At 41.9% G+C, this 20606-nt stretch overlaps 1 protein-coding gene and 1 long non-coding RNA gene across 4 annotated transcripts in view; one reads left to right on the plus strand and one right to left on the minus strand.

The window, feature by feature from the left end:
* The first annotated feature begins 333 nt into the window (after positions 1–333).
* LOC309346527 lies at positions 334–2935 on the plus strand. The gene is made up of 2 exons (XR_014158671.1): positions 334–991; positions 1028–2935. It is a non-coding gene; the product is annotated as an uncharacterized lncRNA (long non-coding RNA).
* The window catches only part of DPY19L3 (dpy-19 like C-mannosyltransferase 3), a 37943-nt gene continuing 18873 nt past the window's right edge, over positions 1537–20606 (minus strand). For all 3 annotated transcript variants that reach the window (XM_081870214.1, XM_081870215.1, XM_081870216.1), the window contains exons 11-19: positions 20437–20510; positions 19694–19852; positions 18229–18351; positions 17723–17834; positions 17119–17175; positions 13944–14026; positions 6960–7092; positions 5689–5847; positions 1537–4863 (exon numbers count right to left, since the gene is read on the minus strand). In XM_081870214.1, the coding sequence (XP_081726340.1) occupies positions 4693–4863; positions 5689–5847; positions 6960–7092; positions 13944–14026; positions 17119–17175; positions 17723–17834; positions 18229–18351; positions 19694–19852; positions 20437–20510 (1071 nt within the window). In that variant the 3' untranslated portion in view covers positions 1537–4692. The remainder of the gene's footprint in view (positions 4864–5688; positions 5848–6959; positions 7093–13943; positions 14027–17118; positions 17176–17722; positions 17835–18228; positions 18352–19693; positions 19853–20436; positions 20511–20606) is intronic.

Consider the following 20606-nt stretch of genomic DNA (forward strand, 5'->3'; position numbering starts at 1 on the left):
GCAGGAAAATGTGATGCAGAAACAGCTTTTAAGCTCTCCACCTTGTGTGTGTTTAATTTGGGTGACTGTGTGCTGGCCGGCCGCTAAGAGCATAAAGCTGCGATTGTGCAAGTTAAATGCACACAAGTTGTGAGCTGGCTGTACACAGCACAGGCTGGGCAGAGCCCAGGACCTGAGAGATTATGTAAATCATGCCGTTCCCAGACATCAGACTGATCATTTGTTGAGTGGTGAGACGATAGCTCTTTCTTCATGGATCAGCTGAGGCAGGTGGGCTATGTGCCTGTGTGTGTTCCTGCGTTATAGTGTGGTGGCTGCACCCAGTTTTGGCAGGTGTGACCCTTGGGCTGTAAAAGGAAGCCACCCAGCCACAGCATGCTGAGAAACAGGGCAAATGCCTGCAAGGTTCTGAATACAGCTTTCTAGGATTCTGTTTCCAACCAATCCCAACTCCCGCTCCCCATATACTTATTTGCTAAGGGTCCCTCAAACTTCCTTTGATGATTGTGTCACTCACCACCTTGAGCTGTACCATGCTGGCATCCAAAATGTCATCTCCTGCACTTACTGAGGCTATAGCTATTGTGGTCTGTATTGCATGTGTTTCTCATTATACATGTCGCTGCTTGGATTTATTCCACAATCCCTGATGTTGGGGCTTTTTCAGGTTGTCAGACCTGCCTTCCAATTGTGCATGTTCAAGTAAGGATGTGGGGGAAACCATTGCTTTTCTTCTTGTAAAACGGTGCTGGTACTCGCCATGAAGCTGTTACATTAAATGCCACACTTTAAACCAGTGCTTTTCTTCTAGAAAAAAAAAGGTGCCAGCACTGTGTATCCTTGAGTGCTCGCAGAAAAAAGGCACGGGATGGGGACTCACCAGCCAACCTACTGGCCAATCTTTACTTCTGAACTTCCTCCTTCCTTCCTTAAATTAAAATGAAGTGGGTGGGGGTGGGGGTACACTTCCATGACTGGAAAGGGTGGGAAGGTGGGAAGGAAGGAAGGAAGGAAGGAAGGAAGGAAGGAAGGAAGGAAGGAAGGAATATTAGACAGGAAAAGGACCCCTGGCACATTCTAACAGGCCTCAAGTACAGGAGCAAAGCAAACAAAAATCATTTGGCACCCAGCATCTCAAAGGCTATTCCTGATGCCTACAACATTCCCACAACAACACCAAGCCACCCAGACCCCTGAAATTGCTTTGCAGGTATCAGGCACATTACAAAGAAAAGGAAATTTCCCTTTAACACCCTTAATGCAGCTCCAGCTCCATCATTCCAATGACCCAAGTAGCAGCTCTCTCTCTCTCCCTCCTTCTCCACTGACCATGTCCCTCATAAGGTCACACTAAGCCCACCAGAGAGTTCTGTGCAACCCAAAAACTTGCATCCAGTATTTTAGTTGGCCTAATAAAAAAAGATTGCCTTCTCACACTGTTTTGTTATAGTCAAGGTCAGATTTGGCTTGATCGGGGGTGGGGGGTGGGGGGTGGGGGGGGAGTGGGACAACTGACAGCTCCAGTTAAAAAAAAAAAAAGCTTGCTTTTTTAAGATGGCAATATTTGATCATACATATTTGGTAATAAAAAATGTGATGTGAAAATACTGAAACAGTGCATGGGTCAGTGTTCTTTTTAAAAAAAGATAGCAGTGCCATCGGAACTCTTGCTGGGGAAGCTGAATTTAAGCAGCAGGTACTAGTGTGGTGAGCTGCCAGCACCTCAAGTGCCCACCTGGCCATGCCCCTGTTTTGCATATGCCATGACAGTGGCGTCTGCAGCAGCTGCAATAAGACCTCAGAACCACATGCAGGCTGTCATATCTCTGCCTGCTCCTCCACACTGGCTGAGCTTAAGGCTTAAAATAAGATGAGGCCTGATATACTGCGGCTGTGTGGGCTGCTTGGGAGACAGGTGCATAATGTTCTGGGCAAAGTGGCCCTGAGCGCCTGCATCCTCAGCTGATTGTGCCCACTGCCTCTAAAGGACAGGGCAACCTTATCTCACTCCACCGTGCCTGGGATGTGCTTATCCTGAATTAGCATGCAGCATTACCAGCGAGGAATCTGCTGACCCAGGCTCCCAGCAAGATCAGGCACACATCACTACAGGCTTAATTAAAGTTTTACTACTTATTAGAATGTTTTATTATTGTATTATGTTGAAGCGGCAGTGGGCTCCAACCTCATTAAGGGAAACAGAGTAGGAATTATTCAGGGGCTTTGCTTCCTCACTAAAAAATAATAAAAAATAAATAAAAAATCCTGCATGGCTCACCTCCAGGTTTGATTTAAGTGTGAGCTGATTAAAGTCTGCTTTCCTTTTGGTGGTGGTGGGATGAAAGCGCAGAAGGATCCTGTGTGTTATTTAATGAATACTTGCACCTAAATGTAAAATTATTTTGTGTGAGGGTGACAGAACCGTATCTAGCCCTGCAGCAATTTACCAAGGAACAACTGCAGAGGGGAAAAATGTTTAAATCATTGGGAACTGGAACATAGCTCAGTTGGGGAACTTTAATCTCATTACACATCTTGATTTAATTAAATGTGGGGGAGGCTAGCTGAAGCTCTGCAAGTTTCTCATTGTTAGGAATTAATTGCAACAATTTTCTTACGTGAACTATTTGAGCAGGCCAAATATGCTTCCTATTGATGTTTTTCCAGAGGCACTTGATTACCATCAGATTTTGCACCAGAAGTGAACACTGGCCATTATTACACCAGGGAAAAAATGGAGTTAACAGGAGATGGATTGTGGCCTTGCCCAACTCCCATTCATTTGAATGGGACTTTGAAGTTAATAAAGATTGTGCCTACAGCTGCCAAGTTACATGTTAATGATTGGGAAGGTTCTACTTCCAAACCAACCCTGCCATAAATCTCATATAAAAATGTTAAAATTAGCTTTAAAAACATCACAGTGACTTTTTTTTAATAAAAAAGCACAGCATTATAAAGTTGATAGTCTTCATAAAAGTACAAAAATGTGAAATCTATTTGCTTCAACATAAGGAACATGATTCATGGGGTTGTTGTTTTTTCTCCAAGTAAGGAGGGGAAAAACATTGAAGGGGGAGGGAGGATCTTTGAGAGGAAACGGTTGGTGTAAGTACTTGTCACATACAATAAAGCAAAAATCTCCCTTAAAGCACAATATATCCTACCACTTTTAATAACGAAGCTTATGACAGTGTTTCTCTTGGGTTTGGTATTCTTACTTAAAAAGACACACTTAGAAGGGGGGTGGGAGAACAGAATACAGTAATTGAATATTGTAATATGCAGGAGGGGACATGGGGGGGGGCATTTTGCTTGTTTGTAAAAGCTCCTCTGAAAGGACGCCACAACATGCTACATTATCAAAAGAAAAACGAAGAAACCCAACATGCTCCAGTCTTCAAAGTTTGAAAACCACACACAAAAATCAGTCATCAAGTGTGGAACCACAGGTAAAACAAGCAGCCACTAAACATTACAAATGGAATGCTGAGCAACAAGTGTTTGAAAGTCAAGAGAGCTTGAGAAGTACCATACAATGAGGAAGGGGAGCAATGTTCAAATGATGGATGCAAACCTTTTGCTGGACTATGGTCTTCAGCAACAGCACTCACACAAAGCCCAGAGCTTTGCTTTGGGGCAGATCAACCTGCAGCAAAAATGTTGGATGAGCAATGGCACAAAGACAATGCTGTGGCAAGAACAGCAAAGCTGTCCCTGCTGGGGAAAACCCTCACTTTTTAGTCCCTGCTAAGAGCAAAACTGTACGCAGGGATGTTCTTGGGTTACTTTGCCCTTAGCTGCACAGTGGCTGCTAAGAGACTGGCAGCTCCATCCTTGTCAGCAGAGGGCCAAGTATCCTCAGAGCTGTGCTGTCTGAGAGAGAAGCAAGGGAGAGCAGGGAGTGCGTGTGAAGGGAAGGTTACCAAAAGCATTGCATTGCTGATGGCTATTACAGAGCTCACATCTGGGTCCTAGCATTAGAAAAGGAAAAGGTCACTGGTATATACACCCTAAGCACTTTGGCAGCAAAGCTCTGGGATCCGGGTTGAGGGCTGAGACATCAGAAGATTAGTCTGTGATGCTTAAGCAACCATGGAAAAAGCACCAAGAAAAACCGGGAGAAACTACTCCCAAGTAAATGTTTTTGGATTGGTGTTCCCAAGCACCCTAAGGAAAATAACCGAAGAAGCAACAACAAGACACAAATGGTATCAACAGGATCATGTTAGCAAGCCAGAACCCTGAGCAGACTCCCCTAGATTAGCAGTAGATGGAAAGACACGACAGCTGGTCCACAGAGGTCCTGGGTAAGTATGCTTTGAGTGCAATGCAGGTGAGACTAAGTCTCAGACTCCCCCCCCCCCCTTTCTCTGTATGTTGAGCATCGTTTTCATGGGGGATGTGCCATCGTGCTTCACAAAAGAGTCACTCCTACATGACACTGACGATGTCAGGGTGGAGCTTGCACCACACCACTTGTACAGCGTCTGCACCAGAGCCCTTTCTCAACCAGCCTTCTGTAGTCTAGAAAAGCTTTCTGGACACATAACAACATTATCAGCACAAACCCTTTCTAATGATCACAGTAATTAAAAGGTAAAACACTTAACCCAGTGTACAATGATTCCACCCCGCCCCATGAACCGTTTCTGTAAACTCTTGGCATGAGCTGCTGCGGTCACAGCAAAGCTACGTAGTCTTTTTATGTCTAGCGAGCTTGTAAACATGGAACGTTTTGTTCTGAAATACTTTAGCAAAATATATTGTGTATGAAGGCAGGTCTCGTTTGATTTCCTCACAGAAGCGAGGATGTGGCGAATGTTTTAAATCAGGATCATTCTCCCCAGGACCATCCATGGTCTGTAACAGAAATTACAAGGTTGTTCAAACATCTTCTTGTTGCCACATTCTAAAACAATGAACTGCTCTCTTAATGCAATACAAAGGAAACACACTAAGCTGTACAAGCACCAGATGCCATTGTATAGTCAGAGAAAAGCCCACAGCTGCCTACACACCATACACCTAAAAAGCACACGCACCTCACACACCCAGCAAAGATTCCTTTAGTTTGTTACAAACTGCAGTTTGTTAAGGGTGCTGGGAATTGTGGCTGTTTGAGAGGCAAACTAGAGTTCCCTAGATTCTTTGGAGGAAAAATGTGCTTTCAGTGTATGGCACGTTGTACTTTACTGCTGTACTTTACTCGATTCAATCCTATATTAATTCACATGGGCAATCCTAACGCCTGACCACAGATTACAGGACAATTCTAACTATGTCTACTCAGAAGTTAGTCCAGCAGAATTCAATGGGGTTTACTCACAGACAAGTGGGATTAGGATTGCAGCCTTCTTTATAAACTCCAAACAGAACATAAATGCTAGACTTCCCAGTGACATAATAGCCCTGCTGTCTGGTTCATAGTACATTTCACACTATGTTTGCTGTGTATTTAAGGCAAGACAGCCAATCAAGACACCATCCAGTTACTGTTGGTACAACTCCCATCATTCCTAACCATTTGCCAGGATGTTTTGTGGCTGATGGGAGTTGGAGTCTAACAACATCTGGAGTGCATCGTGTTGACTACAAAGCCACAGGGTGTTACAGGGAGAGATGATCCTGTGCCACAGTTCCTGCAAATACTGTAATGCAAACAGGAAGGCAGGCTCCAGTACTTACGTGGCCATTTGCTATGTCCAGAAGATCACGCAGCCGACAGCCCCTGCTGTGTCTTCTTTCATAACAAATACTGTCCTCCAGGATCACAAAGTCAGTCCCAAAAGATCTGAGGATCCTGTGGACTTCTTCAGGAGATCTTTTTGCATACACCTGATAAACCTAGAAACAGTGTAATTTAATTATAATTGTGATTCCCACCCCCATTTCCGCCATTTCTTTATTGCTCGAAGTTGGGGGGAAAAGACAACTCAAGAGGAGCATAAGACAGAGATTTATGAAATAACATGGAGAAATTTGACAGTCCCCTACACCTGTCCCATAATACTAGAATTCAGGGTCATCCACTGAAACTGGATGGAGGTATATTTCAGAACACACGAAAGGAAGAACACACGCAACACAAAATTGAAGTATGAAATTCATTGTGCCAAGATATGGTAACAGTCACTGGCTTAGATAGCTTTAAAAGACAAATTTGTGAAGAAGTCTGTCAATTAGTCATGATGGGGCCCTCTGTATTCAGAGAAGGTATACCATGGAATACGATTTGATGGGAGGTAACAGCAGGAACTGGCTTGCAGCCTTGATGGCTGCTTGTGGACTTCCTGCGAGCATCCTGCTAATTATTGTGGGAAATAAGACACTGGGCAAGATGGATCTTTTGTCTGGCTTAGCATGGCTCTTTTGCATTGACTAAAATAGAGATATGGATAAGAAATGGGTAGAAGAAAAAGATCAAAGAATCTGAATGCACAACTTCTGAAATATAAAGGAAGGGAATACTCTCTACAAGACTGCTACCTAAGTTACCAGCAGTACCTTAAATCTGGCTCAGCATCAAGTTTGTGTTTGGGATGGGATGGGATGTCAAACTTAGCAGTCTAGCACCAGCTATGGCTTCCGGACCAGACCTAATGGCAGCACTGCATAGAACGCACTCAGTAATTAAGTCTTGAGGTTCTCAATACCAGATTATGTTAGGTCCAGGTCCAGGTGCAGTTGCTGTTGGTGTGTTGATTACAAGTTGGGCCTTATGTGACAATGGTGGATCAAAGAGAACCCCCAAACAGTGCATCTGTTCCCTCAGAAAACAGTTTTGGTAATACTGATTTAGTTTTAATCACTGCTGAGTGCCTTGCAATGTATGTTTGACTTGGGCCAGGTGTCAGTGGGAGATAATGGAGCTTCCTTTAGCTACACTCATTAATAACTTTATGCCAGGCCTGACCAATGGCTCAGCTGTAAGGACCTGCTGAGAAGGTCTCCCTTACCTGTTTTGTTCTTTCTCTCAGGCTCTTGTCCTCGTAGTGGGGGTGATTTGTTAAAATCCTTCCTGTACACAGCTTGACGCCTGCTAAGAGCTGCATGCTTCCAGCAATCACTGACTTCTTGGGGGTGTTAGACCTGGGCAAATATTAAGAACAACTTTACTATCATATTGGTATAACTGTATAGCTAAAGGTTAAACTGTATACTTTGTAATATAGGCAAGAGAAATTCCTATATCCTCACATCTGCTTGCAAAACAGCTACATTTGGTTGCAAGAATTAATTTTGTTTTAAATTAATTAGTTCTTAGACAATTAACGTGATTTGTGTGTGTGTGTCTGTGTGCTGATCTAGTTAAAGAAAGTGAGACAAGGCATGTAAAACCCCCAGTCCTTTTCAAAAGGACCTGAACAGCTTTCTCAAGCAAGTGCTCCTGAGACGGATGGAGGGAATATCACTTTAGTGGGTTTTATCTGGCAACTCTCTTTGCAACTGAAGTGAAAGATGAAGAAGCAGTCAAGGACTGAGAGTTGGCAATTACATACCCAAAGTTGCAGATTTTGTCTCCATTGGAGGCAGACTTAGGCTTTGTGGGGCTCTAGAGGGGACCATCTCTACACACACACTTATTTGCCCTAGCAACTCCCTCAAGCCCCATGTCTTTTGACCAGCCCTCATTTTGGGGTTTTAGGATAGGCTTAAGAATTAAGGCAACAGTCCATGCAGGTAAGAGTTAGGTCAACCATCCTAGTAAAAGCCCACTTCAGATTGCAGCCATGCAATTCAGAAGGTCAAAAGCATCTTGCTTATGAAAAGCTAGTTTGTAGGGATAAGGCCTTTAAAACACTCATCCTGAAGTAATACAATCCCAGGCTGGCTGTACTGTAATCATAAGTAACAGTAGAAATAAGATGCCCATGTTGTTATTGCAGATACCTGATTGAAGGTATACAATTTAACAAATAAAGAGAAGAGGTCATTTCAAGAAAGCTGGAAAGCTGCCAACATGAACATATCTCTACACTTAACTATGTGTACCTGCCCAAGTTATTGCACATTATTTAAGCTCTCACTTAATTTTCCATTGAATTATCTGATCAAACTTTGAATATATTAAGAGACAACCATAAATGTTTGCTATAGCCCCAAAGGAGAAAACTTGTAGCAACGATGCAAGACATACCACAGGGCTGCTTTAAAACTTCTTACAAGGCCAAGTGAATCTCATATACAGACAGCAGAGTTAATATTTTTTAGTAAGCCATTTAAACTTTTGATGAAAAAAGAAAACTGTCAGTTTCTCTTTGACTTCTAAAGCCAGCTTCTTTTGAAAAATCTCTTTGCTCTGGTTTAATATTTTATAATTACATTTAAAATATTCAAAGTCACAAATACCATGAAGCGAGGTGGTCTCAGCATATGAATCGGCAGAAGAACTTAATGTGATGCGTGTGCGTAATCATCTCTCCCCATTAGCCCAAGTTGGGAGATGAATTTCAGACAGGTCTCAAGCTGAGACCTCAGCCATCTGAACTGGAAGAAACTCTGCCAAGGGCCAATGCAGCACCGTTGAAAAGTCAGATTGAAAGAGGACCCTTAGGTCAACCCATGCACTTCCTATGTCTCTTGCAATATGAGAGATCTGGGACATCATCCATGGTAAGTATTCTGGGACTTTTAAAACATCATTTAATTATTTAATTTATAATCTTTCCACCCTGTTTAAAGATCACTTAATGCAACAAATAATGAAACTGAATCACAAAACTAAGCATAATCAAATTAAATAGCCAGCAGCAATAAATAGCAAAAGATGGGCATCGTTCAAGATAAGCCCCAGGAAAACAGCAACAATTTGATGCCTAACAAGGTTAACAGTGATGAGATCAGACAGGGTCACCAGTGACTAGGCATCACCACTGAGAAGGCCTAACCTCTGAAGGCAGAGACACCCAGAGCAGGACCTTGGCTGATGACCTAAGCAATTAGGATCACCAAACAGCCAGTGTTTTACTGGTCCAAGCAGTAAAAGTCAATTCTATGTGGGAACCAGCACTTGGAGCTGAAAACCCAGCTGACTTCTGACTCTGCCAGTCATCAACCACAACCCCTGTCAGGTTTTGCCTAGTTCTATCCAGAGCCGGGCACATTCTTCCTGACTTGTCAGATTCTGCCATGGCTCCACTGGTGGCGATTTCACCAGCATTTTGAAAATGAGATGAGGTCTACAAATTCAACTGGGGTGCTTCAGTAGAAGGAAGAAAAGAGGGGTCAGGATTCACCTGTGCTTCTTCCCTTGGATCTCTTTAATGGTTATTTACTACAAATAAGTGGCAGAAATGTAGAGTAATTCTCCCAGGGAATGACCACAAGAGGGGGACAATTAGCCTGCATGGTCTTAGGCACATTGCAAAGAGGAACACCGAATTCCTCTGCTCTTATTGCCCAATGCAGCTGCTAAAAAGCTCAGCCTGAATCTTACACAGCTAATGTCTTCAAAGGCCCAAATGACACTTTTCCATTATGGAAAAACGAAGCAATTTTTACAAATGTCTGAACAAATGATGTATAAAATGAAAGGATAATTTGTTTTTATAGGTTTCTGCCAAGCTCCATAACCAGGCTGCCCAACCTGCAAACAATTTATTCTGCAAGAAATGTCACTAAATAATGACAAGGACTTACAGGTCAAACTGATTTACATTATGTAATTTAAATGTCATTCCATGCGGACCTGATGGCATTTTGAACAAATAATCTCATTTATTTTTGAAGCTCTAAGCTTCAACAAGTTAATTACTGCTGAACTAATGGGGTAAACTGAGCACTATAATACAAAATGGGAACCTCTGCTTTATCTACACTTTTAAGAATTATAGGATTACTACAAAATAACTCATTTACAACAGAAAGCTTTAATGGGAATTACAGGGCTCCATGTACAATTTTGGAGGAAGGTGGGTGGAAAGAACCCTGCTTAAGATTCTAGGAAAATTCAAAGCAAAAAGTCATGCTTAAAAAGGAAGATTTATTTGATGGTCAAATCAGAAGAGATAAATTATGAACATTTTATGCACATTTTGAGCTCCTCCACTTTAGAGCTTAGTGCTGCAAATAATGTATCTACAAGACACTTCTAAATGCAATATTAGAAATGTCAGAACTTTGAGACTTCTAGAGAATTAGGGTGGCCACTGATGCAGCTTCAAGGAGTAAAGTAACAAAGAAAAGGAAGATACAGTTGTACCTCAGGTTACATACGCTTCAGGTTACAGACTCCGCTAACCCAGAAATAGTACCTCGGGTTAAGAACTTTGCTTCAGGATGAGAACAGAAATCGTGCTCCGGTGGCAGCGGGAGGCCCCATTAGCTAAAGTGGTGCTTCAGGTTAAGAACAGTTTCAGGTTAAGAACGAACCTCCGGAACGAATTAAGTACTTAACCCAAGGTACCACTGTACCAGGAAGCACTTTTTAGAAAAGCCAATTTTTATGGGGGTTAGAGGTTTGACTGAGTGCTGCCCACTGCCACACACCCCTACTTTGTTCCTCATTTCAATAATAATAATAATAATAATAATAATAATAATAATTAGTAGTAGTAGTAGTAGTAGTAGTAGTAGTAGTAGTTTTATTTATATCCCGCCCTCCCCAGCTGAAGCCGGGCTCAGGGCGGCTAACAACAATAAAATAATACAACATTCTAAAATTATTTCATTCTAAAATTAATTCAAATCAAATTGATGGCAACCATTGGGCTAGAGTTCTGTGAAGATTGCCAAAGGAGGGAGTCAGGCGGTGCCTTGGCCAAAGTCCTGGTGGAACAGCTCTGTCTTGCAGGCCCTGCGGAAAGATGTCAAGTCCCACAGGGCCCTAGTCTCTTGTGACAGAGCGTTCCACCAGATCAGAGCCACAGCCGAAAAAGCCCCAGCTCTAGTTGAGGCCAGCCTAACCTCTCTGTGGCCCGGGACCTCCCATATGTTTTTGTTTGAAGACCGTAAGGTCCTCCGTGGGACATACCAGGAGAGGCGGTCCTGTAGGTATGAGAGTCCTAGGCCATATAGGGCTTTAAAGGTTAAAACCAGCACCTTAAACCTGATCCTGTACTCCACTGGGAGCCAGTGCAGCTGGTATAGCACTGGGAGAATGTGCTCTCGCAGCGAGAACCCCGTAAGGAGTCTTGCCGCGGCATTCTGCACTCGCTGGAGTTTCTGGGTCAGTCTCAAGGGCAGCCCCACGTAGAGCGAGTTACAATAATCCAGTATGGAGGTGACCGTTGCATGGACTACAGTGGCTAAGTCAGGGCGAGAGAGGTAAGGAGCCAACTGCTTAGCTTGGCAGAGATGAAAAAATGCCACCTTTGTTATAGCTGCAATCTGCGCCTCCATGGAAAGGTGTCGAAGATTACACCCAAACTCTTAATGGACGGTGCCGGCACTAACTGCGCCCCCGCAAGAGATGGGAGTTGCCCCCCCATCCCATATCGTCCCGACCCAGCTAAAAGACCTCTGTCTTCGAAGGATTTAACTTCAACCGGCTCCCACGTAACCATCCAGCCACAGCTTCCAAACATCTGATGAGTGTGTCTGGGGCCAAGTCAGGATGGCCATCCATCAATTTCAGCACAACCTATCCATTTTAGTTCCATTAGCCCAAACAAAAGGATGCAGCATACACATGCTTCTTCTGGTTGATGCTGAAGGCACCTTTGTGCTATATTTTCCTTTTTTAAAAAAGCAGCTGTTTTGTGCAAAACTGCTCTTGCACAAAACAGTTGTATTAAAAATAAAACTGTCCCCTCAGGAAGAACCAGCAGAAGCCATTTGTTCCTTCATTGGACAAAATGATGCTTATTTCCAATTGCTGCACGATGGGGGCACGTTTGCAGAACATAAATCAACCTCTTATTTTTTGTTTTGTTTTTTAATATGAAGGTTTGGCAAGACTGCTCTTGCGCAAAACCTCTGTATAAAAACAACAATTTAAAAAACGAACAGTAATCCACAGCCAAACATGAATTAGGAATGAAGGTACATTTGCAGATCATAAATCAATCTTTTAATTGTTTTATTTAAGTTTTTAATTCAGAGGTTTTGTGCAAGAGCAGTGTTGTGCAAAACCTCCATATTAGATTACACACACACACACACAGAGAGAGAGAGAGAGAGAGAGAGAGAGAGAAAGAGAGAGAAAGAAAGAGAGGAACTGAAAGTTGCAACATGAACTGGGAGGTAAAGGAGATAGGAATATGGAAGCAAGGTGGTAAAGGGCCCTTAGGCTCCAGTCCACTACTGTACAAGAATGGAAATAAAACAACATGATGTACAGCATGCAGCACAATTCACTGTATACTGAATAGTGCGCCCCCTTTCAGATAAACACCTTCTTAAGAAAGCCTGATGGTCCGTAATGATAAATTTGGCTTTCAAAACCTTTCTGAGGTAGAAAACTGCAAGCCAAAACAAAACAAAAAAAGTTATCCTATGCAGTAAACCCTGAATGAGATGAAGTTCAGCTGAACTTTTAAAGGGGCCAAATGAATAATGACTGAATCATTTCTGACACTAGGAGCTTACAAGGCAAGAACATATCAGTCCCAGTTTCAGGTGCAAGGCATAAATTGGTTGTCGACTGCTGTTAATGCAAAAGTAATTAACTTCTCCTTACGTGCATAACATTCGCTCTTTGACACAATAAATTCCAAGTAGCAAACAACAAAAAAAGTGTCTGTCATGATTTAAAAGGAAAAGAGGATAAGCAGCAGTTTAGTATTCTCTGCTCTGGGCTTGTGTGAAAAATTGCTCTCATTGCAACCAGTCAAATCCAGTTTGTGGCTGAAACCAAAGCCCCATGTATATTTTATGTATAAATCTATATATAAAACACTGCATATTGTACTCCAGAGACCAGGGCTATCAAACATTTAGCATCTCTTAATACAGAAGTGGTACTAAAGACCCCTGGCTGGTGAACATTAGTCATGAGAACATGTCAATATGGTAGCAAAGGGATGGAGATGACTTTGGTCTGCATTCACAATGGTGGTGAAGATTTATATTACCTATTTACTCATGAATAATTACACTGTCTGTTAACCCTACCCAAAAAAAGAGGGAAAAAAGGTAAAAAAAGAAGCAGCAATGCAGTGCTGCAAGAGGCAAACATATTCCGCTAACTGACAAAGTCTTCCACCTCCGCAGCGCCACTTTTTATAGCGGAAACTACAGGTCAAGGATAAACGAAACAGGGGGCCCACAGGTCACATCAAGTCATGTCTTGTGGTCTCCAAATGCCTCTCTCTGGTGCCAGGTTGGGGGCCATTTCCAACATAGCAGTTGGGGTGGGGGAAGGACTGGACTCTGCAAGCCAAGGTGCAGGAGGGCTGAAGCTCCCCCCCCCCATTCTGATGCTCCATAATGGCATCAACTCCAGGAAGCCTTGCTGGAATGGGTACAGCTCACCACCCCACCCTAGCTGAATAACATGTTAGGTACTTCCTCCCAGCACACAGTGAGAGGACTCCAGAGGCCTCATTTCAGAAAATGAGGATACATCACTTAAGCACCTGTGAAAATCCTCTGTAATATCTTTTCTCTGTACTGGAAGTGGTGCCTACCATGTTATTTAGTTGTGGAGGGCAAGAGATGAGTAGGGCTTGACCCATCTGGGAAGGTTCTTGAGACAGTTGCTACCATGCAGTGGAGTGTGTAGGTTCAAGCCTCCAAGAACCTTGCCTGGGAGATTCCAGCTGCCCATGATGATGAAGCTGGCCATCAGCGTTCTAGCCAAAAACTGTAAGAAGTTGCTGCAGTCAAGAGGAATTGTGCAGAGATTGCAACAAAATCACTAACCACAGGCCAAAAGCTATGTTGCCTGCTTTCTGGAACTGGTCAATATAGGTCACTGATGGAACCAGAGAGCAGCAACACTAAGAACATCAGCTAACTCTAAAGAGCGTCTAATTTAAATAAAGTAAAAATCCTCTTACTTAATCCAGTTCATCAGCTCCACTGTGTCTGGGTCATAGAATTCCCTCAGCTCCGACAGCTCAGCCATCACACTAGGCCAGAACTAGAAGAAAAACCACACGGGGGGGGGGGGAGAGTACAGAGAATAATCCACATGTCAAATACTGGGATGGAGCTCAATTCTGTAGCAGTTAGAAATGGCTGCTTTTAGAGAATGAGTGGGAAAACCTGACTGATGTCCCAGTCATAGGAAGAAGCAGGTCTTTTGCTCTGCTCAGCAGCAGCTGCCTTGTGTTTTAAAACATTACAAATGGAAACGGTATGGACTAAAGCAGGCCTACACATAGAACAGTAAGCTGGGAGGCTGCAGCAAGATGTACTACAGGTGAAGATGATGTTCTGTTCATTATGTCCAAAAACAGATCTCACAAATCACCAGCCACTTGAAGGAAAAGTGATTTTCCATGACAGCAAGTGACAGGACAATGCCCCAACCCCCTAAAATGAACTAATTTTGAAACCCCCCCCCCCACACTGGCTGCTTTGCTTACGGAAAGCATGGTGGCAAGAGGTCAATGGGGGATGTTTCACCCACTTCCTTGCCTGTCGCTTTTCACCCCCAGAAGCCATGTTTCTCCCCGTGGGGTTCCAGGTGTATGTTTGCAAGGGCAAAAGCATGCCCAGAATGTCACATAGAGAAAAGGAGATGGTTGGAATGTGTGATTGTATGGGAGCAGGAAAATAGGGAGCAGGGAAAGGGTTAAACAAACAGCCACAGTTGAAGCTGAACAAATAAATATTTCAAGCAATGTATCTGGACTTACAGCAACCACATGTCTCTAAAGAAGCTTTCATTAGCTTATTCGAGATTAGGTTATAATCCCCCCCCAAAACCACCACAGGTTTGGGAGGAGGGAAGCTCTTGCATATTTTGCTTGGGAAAAAAATGTATCCACAGAAGATAGTTCAACCTAGTTACTGAAAATGAGATGCTACTTAGAAAAAGTTTCAGGACATAACTAACTGGAACTGCTTGTGCAAAAACTGGAGGGGATTCAGGGAGTGTAGAGAGAGGTTTTGATGATTTGAGCGGTCTTCTGCCTCTGCCTCAATGGGAAGGTGATGCAGAGGGGAACCCACAGGCAGGTGACAGAAAGGGCACCCAGTGCCCCAGGTTCTACGCACGTTGCTTTGATGTGCATAAAAAGATGACTGAGCTGGTCAGATTTGATCACCAGTTGGAAGGGGTCTGGGTAGGACTAAATTGAGGCATACCCTTCTGTCTCCCCCAGCAGAGCTGATTAAGGCTGTCAGAGCTGACAGCACTAGTTGGTCTGCTTGTTGAGAAGAGAGAGGGCAACCTTTGCACTCATCAGCCAGTATGAAGCCTGGTGCTGCATGACATAATCTTTAGAGATCTATGCATAAAAGTTGGTATCTGCCACCATTTGCTTTCAAGCGAGAGCTAAAAATAAAAAAGACACATCTTACAGCAGTTTCTATTTTTAAAAGTGTAGTGAAGTAAAACACCAATCAGTAAAGAGTACTACAGTGAACATTTGTTGCTTTAAAAATGGCTCATACGTAGCAAACAGAGTATATTTGCAATGAGCCTTTCAACTGAGTACTGAAAAAACCTACAGGTTCAGAAAACAAAACAATTCTTGCAGAATGTAAGTTATATGTTTAATTATCGGTGTAAATATTTATCCAATGATAGCAATGAGATTTATTTATTTAATGTATTTGTATCCAGTAGCATATATATATATATATATGGCATTTATATAACACCTTCCCACCAAAGCACACAAGGAGATTTACCATTTTAAAATACTAAAACTAATAAATGACATAAAATGTAAAGGTGGCCTGGAGTTAGGAAAGAGGGCAGTCTGACCGGAAAAGTTGTCTTTAGGGCAAAACCTTCACAAGGTGGCTTACAGCAATTAATAAATACAACATATCAAACAACTAAAACAGGAGCAACTGAAACAATGTCAAATATGGATAAAAGGCTGAGTTTTTTAAAAAGTGGTACAGTGGTGCCCCACAAGACGAACGCCTCGCAAGACGGAAAACCCGCTAGACGAAAGGGTTTTCCGTTTTGGAGGCGCTTCGCAAAACGAATTTCCCTATGGGCTTGCTTCGCATGACTAAAATGTCTTGCGAGTTCCTGCGGTTTTTCCCCCCTCCCCCCCTTTTTCTAAGCCGCTTATCAGCTGATCCGCTAAGCCGCTAATAGCGCTAATCCGCTAAGCCGTCAATGGGCTTGCTTCGCAAGATGAAAAAACCGCTAGACGAAGAGACTCGCGGAACGGATTAATTTCGTCTTGCGAGGCACCACTGTACTTAAAAGCCACCAATGAGGCTCTAAATGAATCTTGTGTGGGAGGGAACTTGCAAAGATGTGGGTCCACCACTGAAAAGGCCCTATCCATGGTACCTGGCAATCTGATGGTTCTTCGCAGTAAACCAGAGTGCAGGTCCTTGGGACCAGTCTCTGGGCCCAGGCAAAGCTAATAAAGGTGCCCCATTTTATGATGTCAACAGAATGTGGTTTTCAGTTTCACTTTTATGAAAGTGTAACTTGTAAATGCCAGATCTGCAAAAATGTACTGTTCAAAGGAGGTAACAGGGTTTAACTGGACCAACTATACAGAATATATTATCACAGGTCTCCTTCCACAGGCGTAAAGAAAATGCCATTCAGCTACAGAGTCAGGTTGGTTGTATTCAGGTTGAATACTATTATTTTCACAGCTCTTTTTCAGGTTATGTCTTCATTGACAGAAATTATTGTATAAGGAAGTGAGACTTCATATATTTAAAAAAATCGCAGCATAGAAATCAGGGAGCTGATGGGTGGTTTGATTTCCTGATATATGAGATGAGTGGAAAATATTCCTAGTGTAACATAATTCACATAAATGATTTTCTCACGTACATAGGTAAGAACATAAGAATAGCCTGCTGGATCAGCCCAATGGTCCACTAGTTCAGCATCCTGTTCTCACAGTGGCCAACCAGATGCCTGTGAGAAACTAGCCTGTACTTGACAGTGTGAAGGAAAGTTAATGTGAGCAAAGAACAAATGTAATAGGGAGAAATGGACCTTAGTGGCTGGGAAATTTTCCTTATTTTCTAAAAGTAATTTTTCTAAAAAGAAAGATATAGACTAACAAAGAGCCCTACCTTGTAACAAAGATACAGTAATATGAGTACTGGTGTCAGATATCTAATCACAGATACCTAGGCAGAAAACAACAACAATTACATTTACTTAAATAAAACACTGTCAATGAATGATCAACAAATTTTGAGAACAGAGACAACAGGAGCTGCTTCACAAATTGCATTTTTAGGTCGAAGAGCCTCTTTGTGTTAGCAATTTCCGTCTCTAAAAGTAATTCCATTAAGAACTTTAACAAAATACTGTGTATTAATTTAGCTTCTGTGAAGCGCAAAATATTGTATTGGGCTATATGTGAAAAATTATATACTGTTGTCACTTTGATTTTTCATGAAAAGTGTTATTTTTTTAAAAAATGCATTCCATAGCTTCTGCAACATCACCATCTAGTGGACTTAAATAGAATTCCTTTAATAAGTTACACTCCCAAAATGCACCCTGAATTCCAGATTAAACCGTATATAAATCTAAACACTTTCCCTCCAGCGTACTGCAAATCTGTTTTAAGCATGTGGTGGTTCACCTCAGGCTACCCCTTAAAGAACTGGATTTTTCACACATCAGTGAAAACAAGCAAAGCAATAGCATGTAACAGCTCTAACTAACCCTTTGTGGTGTGTAAAGATGGACAAATCTCAAGATCAGCCCCCACATGTCACAACTGCACAGACCAGAAGCTGCAAACACACATATGTGGGAAGTCCAAAGATATTTCATCCTGCAAGATGTAAAGAAAGAAAGAAAATGCAGTATGTGGAGGCAAGTTGAACAGTAATAGTATATAGATAATGTAATCTATAATAGCACACATACTTAAAAAATAACTTTATTTTACTTCCAGAATATTCAGTATCTTAAAGCACCTACAAAGATAATTTTTTTGAAAATCAGTTCTGGCAGCTTATCAAATAGAGCTGGAAGTAAAATCCCTCTGTATCCTAGTTTGAGTGCAGTTTCCATAGGACAATTTTATTTTATAACTGGGACATATGTTATGGGAAAAAAGTAAGGTAAACAGACCGAATAGGAATTTATAGTCTATTTTATATGCTACTTTATACTCCACATGTAACATCCAGTGCCCAGTATGTATGATGTGTCAGATAGGATACCTCATTGTGCTCAAAGCCAGCAATCCAAACAGAATGGTGTGCACTAAATTGTAAGCGACACCTGGTTTCAGCAGAGTTATGCACTTTTGCAGTTTATCCGCAGGTTTGTTGTTCACAGAGCCACTGAGTGAGAGGGAAACAAAAGAAAAGAAGCACGGCTACATTAGCAATACGTTATTTTAAAACAGGACATTTGTATGCAGTTCAAAGGAACCTCCTGGTTCCAGGGAAAATAAAACATTCTAAGGCAATACTAATAGATTTTTCATGCTTGCTGAGTGCTTTAAATATTCCCCTGTGCAAGATTTTCTGCTTTCAAGCTGGACTGGCAAACGGTGGAACATGAGTGAAATAAATACGAAAAACAAATAATTTTATTTGCACATCATAATACTACAAATGAAACATAAATGTTCAGGGAGGGGTGTGTGGAAACAGACGGTTGACAGCTAATACCAAATTTGCAGTTAGGAGTACTCCCCTGGTTTTACATAAAATACTGGTCTCAGCTGCTACTAGGAATTAGCAAGTGTTGGGATAAAGCTGACAAAAGTTTCCCAGATGAGAATCCAGTTCTACAGAGCCACCTTCTCTACAATATCTATATCTATCTATCTATCTATCTATCTATCTATCTATCTATCTATCTATCTATCTATCATCTATCTATCTATTTATCATCTATCTATCTACATTAACTTGGTCATTTTTACTTGAGTTCCAGTAGATTTTCCCCTGCCCAAGTGAATCACTTTTGTAACAAAAGTCAAATGAATAAATCCACAGAAAATGACCAACAATTCTGCATACCATTGCAAAATATCCAAAAGTGGCCTATGAGGTTGGGAGCAAAAATGATCTATTTTTCCTGGTAATTAAAGTTGTTGTTTGCTGTGAGCATAAATTCCAAAGAGAGCTGCTACCAGTCAGGGGAGAGGCAACAATGAGTTTGATGGACCAATGGTCTAGCTCAATATAAGGCTATGTTCTCTCTAACATGCAATGTTTCATTGGAAGGATGTGTGTGTGTGTATGGAGGAATATTTTGTTATGTGATGGGCATCTTTTGGCTTAAGTTGTATAGCAAAGACACAAGTTTACTGCCTCACTGGAAACTAGGCTTTATTAACTCTACTCGAGCAACATTAAATTTGTTGTGGTTTCTGGACTGCGCTGACTACTGGCCTGAAATGCATCAGTAACCAAGCCTTGCTACAGTGACATGCTTCAGCAAGTGAACTAGCCAATATACACATCATTTTAAAAACTGAGGCTGCCACTGCTAGAGTTATATATCTTGGGTTCAGAAAACCAATTCTCTCTTATATAATTGGCTCAAATCTGAGGCAAGCATGCCCTGATGCTGAACTATGACTCTGTTCATGTCTTCCTCTTCTTATCAACAAGAAAGGAAAAAGACCCCCTGCACTGAAAACATAATCCTGCAATATAGAAACAGACATACCTGAGATTTTGAAAAGCAACCACAGCAGATGTTATGGTCATCACCAAGAGCACAAATACATAGGCATAGAAAACTAAAGTGCCCGAAAGTCTTGTGAAAGTATTAAAAGGCAGGAGACCAAAAGCTTCCTCACACAGGTACAGGTTAGCATCAAAATCTCTAAAGAAAAGGAAGACAAGTCAACACTGCAAAGTTATTGGCATAATGTGTGTGTGTTTTAAAAAATCTAACAAAATTAGTCCTAAAGTTGCATGTTAGAAAGTGCTCAAGCAAGATCAGTAACTACAACTCAGAATTTACAAGCAAGAGCAAATGCTGCCTTATTGCTATTTGTTGCATTTCTAACTTGCCCTTCATTCAAACAAATCCCTGGTTTTTTTAAACAAAGCAATAAATGCAGATTAAACTACAGAAGTAGACGTAATGCCCCCCAAATTCTGAAACCCTGGTTTCAGTACCACCAAAAGTGAAATTGAACGAGTATTTTGTGCTGGAAGTCCAACAAAATAGAGGGTAACCAACCTTTAGGGATGGGGTATTCTATCGTTGGGCAGCATAACAGAGAAAACCCTATTCTATCTCACCATCCCTGCCAATGGGACAACCTGAAGAGCCTCCACTGCCGGTCTTACGGCACAGGTTGGCTATTAAAGGGAAACATACTCCAATAGAAACTTGGGTCCCTCCCATGCCAAAAAACTAGAGGAAAACAATTTTGTTTTGAACTCTGTACAATACCGTACCTTGTTGCTCCAAATCCAAACTTTGCCTTCAGAAATTTAAATATATGCTCATCTGACTCCAGATTAAGAACTTTCTGTGAAGAGAGAAAATAAAAGTTATTACTTTCTTTTAGTTGTGAAGACAACTCTGCCATCACCATCACAACATTTCACAAGTGCCACTTTTTTTT

The sequence above is a fragment of the Podarcis erhardii genome (assembly GCF_964252035.2).
Source record: "Podarcis erhardii genome assembly, chromosome: 7".
In the NCBI taxonomy this organism is placed as follows: Eukaryota; Metazoa; Chordata; class Lepidosauria; order Squamata; family Lacertidae; genus Podarcis; species Podarcis erhardii.